The sequence below is a fragment of the Emiliania huxleyi genome, assembly GCF_000372725.1.
Source record: "Emiliania huxleyi CCMP1516 unplaced genomic scaffold EMIHUscaffold_3787, whole genome shotgun sequence".
In the NCBI taxonomy this organism is placed as follows: domain Eukaryota; phylum Haptophyta; order Isochrysidales; family Noelaerhabdaceae; genus Emiliania; species Emiliania huxleyi.
The window spans coordinates 1-1,870 of NW_005199131.1; the positions used below are offsets into that span (position 1 = coordinate 1).

A 1,870-nucleotide genomic window follows, 5' to 3' on the forward strand; every position below is an offset into this window, starting at 1 on the left:
CCTCGCCGTCGTCCTCGTTGTTGTCCGGGTTGGAGGCGTAGCCGCCGGTCTGGCCCTTGGCCAGGCCGAGGCCGTAGCCCGTCTCCTGGAAGAGGCAGAAGAGCATGATCTGCAGCCAGCCGAAGGTGGGGACCGCCTCGAGCGAGCCGAAGCAGCTGGTCGGGATGTCGGAGAACTTGGTGCCCGACAGGGTGAGCGCGCCCGGGAGGACGACGCCCGCCTTGAGCGCGATGACGTGGAGGAAGCCGAGCATGGCGGCGCGGCCGTGCTTGACCTCCATGATCTGCGGGGCAGCGGGGCGGGCGGCGTGAGGTCGTGAGGCGGCGGAGGCGGCGGGCGGGACGCGGGCTGCGGGCCGGGCGGGGGCGGCGACGCGCGCGGGCGACGGTGGAGGCGCAGCGCGCGCGAGCCGACGCTCTGCGCGCGCGGCGGCGGCGCAGAGCGAGGGGCGGGGCGCGCCTCGTAGCGGCGCATGTCGCGCGTCTCGATGAGGCCGAGCGGGTCGTACACGCCGAGCGGCGGGAGGACGCCGATGTCGCCCTCAGAGAACATGGTGACGGCGGACGAGCGGGCCGGCGCGCGCATGGCGGGCGCGGAGAAGGCCTGGGCCGAGTCGAGGACAGCGAGGGCGACAGTGGAGATCATGATTGTTCTGCGTCGAGGGGCGGGGCGGAGCGTCAGGTGCGGCGGGGGGTGAGGCGCGGTGTGCGGGCGGGGCGTGGGCGCAGCGAGAGCGGCCAAAACGCACAAAGAGAGCGAATGAGAGCGTAATTTGCTGGATCTCGAATTATTCACAGCGACGACTGGCGTCCTGGGCTGGGCACCCGCTGCGATGATTTGCCTCTAGATTTGCCTCCGGCGCTCGACGTCCTCACCTTCTGTGCGGGTAGGAAGCACTCGTGGACGCAGTTTCGTGCTGGCGCAGGCGCTCAAGGCGAGGCAGAGTGAGGCGGCCCGCAGGCCGCAGACAGCTCTTCACACCTCCAACAGGGCGGTCCGGGAATGTCAGGGAACGCGTGGAATCTGGTGGGATGTGGTTTGGCCGCAGATCACAGATCACACCGGGCAAACTTGAATACTTTGCGCGCGTCCCTTCGCATGAGCCAGTGCATGGCAGCGGCCTACAACGTCTTCAACGAGTGGGACATGTACTACAAGAGCCCCCCCAACTCGGGCCAGCCGCGCAACCCCTTCGAGATGGCGCGCGCGCGCGCGCCCACGGTGGCCGCGCCGCCGCCGGCGGCGGCGGCGGCGGAGGCGACGGCGGCGGAGGCGGTGGAGGTGGAGGCGGAGGCGGCGGAGACGCCGGAGGTGACCATGGCGGAGGCGGAGGTGGCGCCAGCGGAGGCGGCGGAGGCGGAGGCCGTTCCAGCGGAGGTGACCATGGCGGAGGCGGCGCCGGCGGAGACCGCGCCCGCGCCCGCGCCCGAGGTGACCATGGCGGAGGCGGCGCCGGCGGAGACCGCGCCCGCGCCCGCGCCCGCGCTCGCACCGGCCGCGCCCGCGCCTGCGCCCGCGCCTGCGCCGGCACGCAAGGCCCTGGCGGCCTTTGCGGACACGCTCTGAGGGGTGAGCACGATTGCCGGCGGGTCACCTCGCGCAGACTGCATCGCGCGAACACGTGCCGCACGACCGGACGGCCTAACACGACGGTTACTGTACGCGCTCGTGTGGTGGGGTGGGGGGTGGGGGGGTATGGTCCTGCTGGCCAGAGGCGACGTCCTGTGCGGGTGGGGGGGTATGGTCGCGGCGCCAGGGCGCCGACCCTACCATACCATACCCCGCAAAAAGTCCGAACCCTTGGCACGGGAAACACAATCTAACACACACACACACACGCCCATCCTTATGGACCAGGGCCACCCACATC

The 1,870-nt window shown here is 71.5% G+C and overlaps 1 protein-coding gene across 1 annotated transcript; it reads right to left on the reverse strand.

Moving 5' to 3' along the window:
- Window positions 1–1,610, reverse strand: EMIHUDRAFT_471734 (hypothetical protein; the record flags this gene model as incomplete). Its single annotated transcript, XM_005771584.1, has 3 exons — window positions 1–283; window positions 415–652; window positions 1,189–1,610. Coding segments are annotated over 3 exons (943 nt in total), but the record flags the coding sequence as incomplete, so codon positions are not given.
- Window positions 1,611–1,870: the final 260 nt, after the last annotated feature.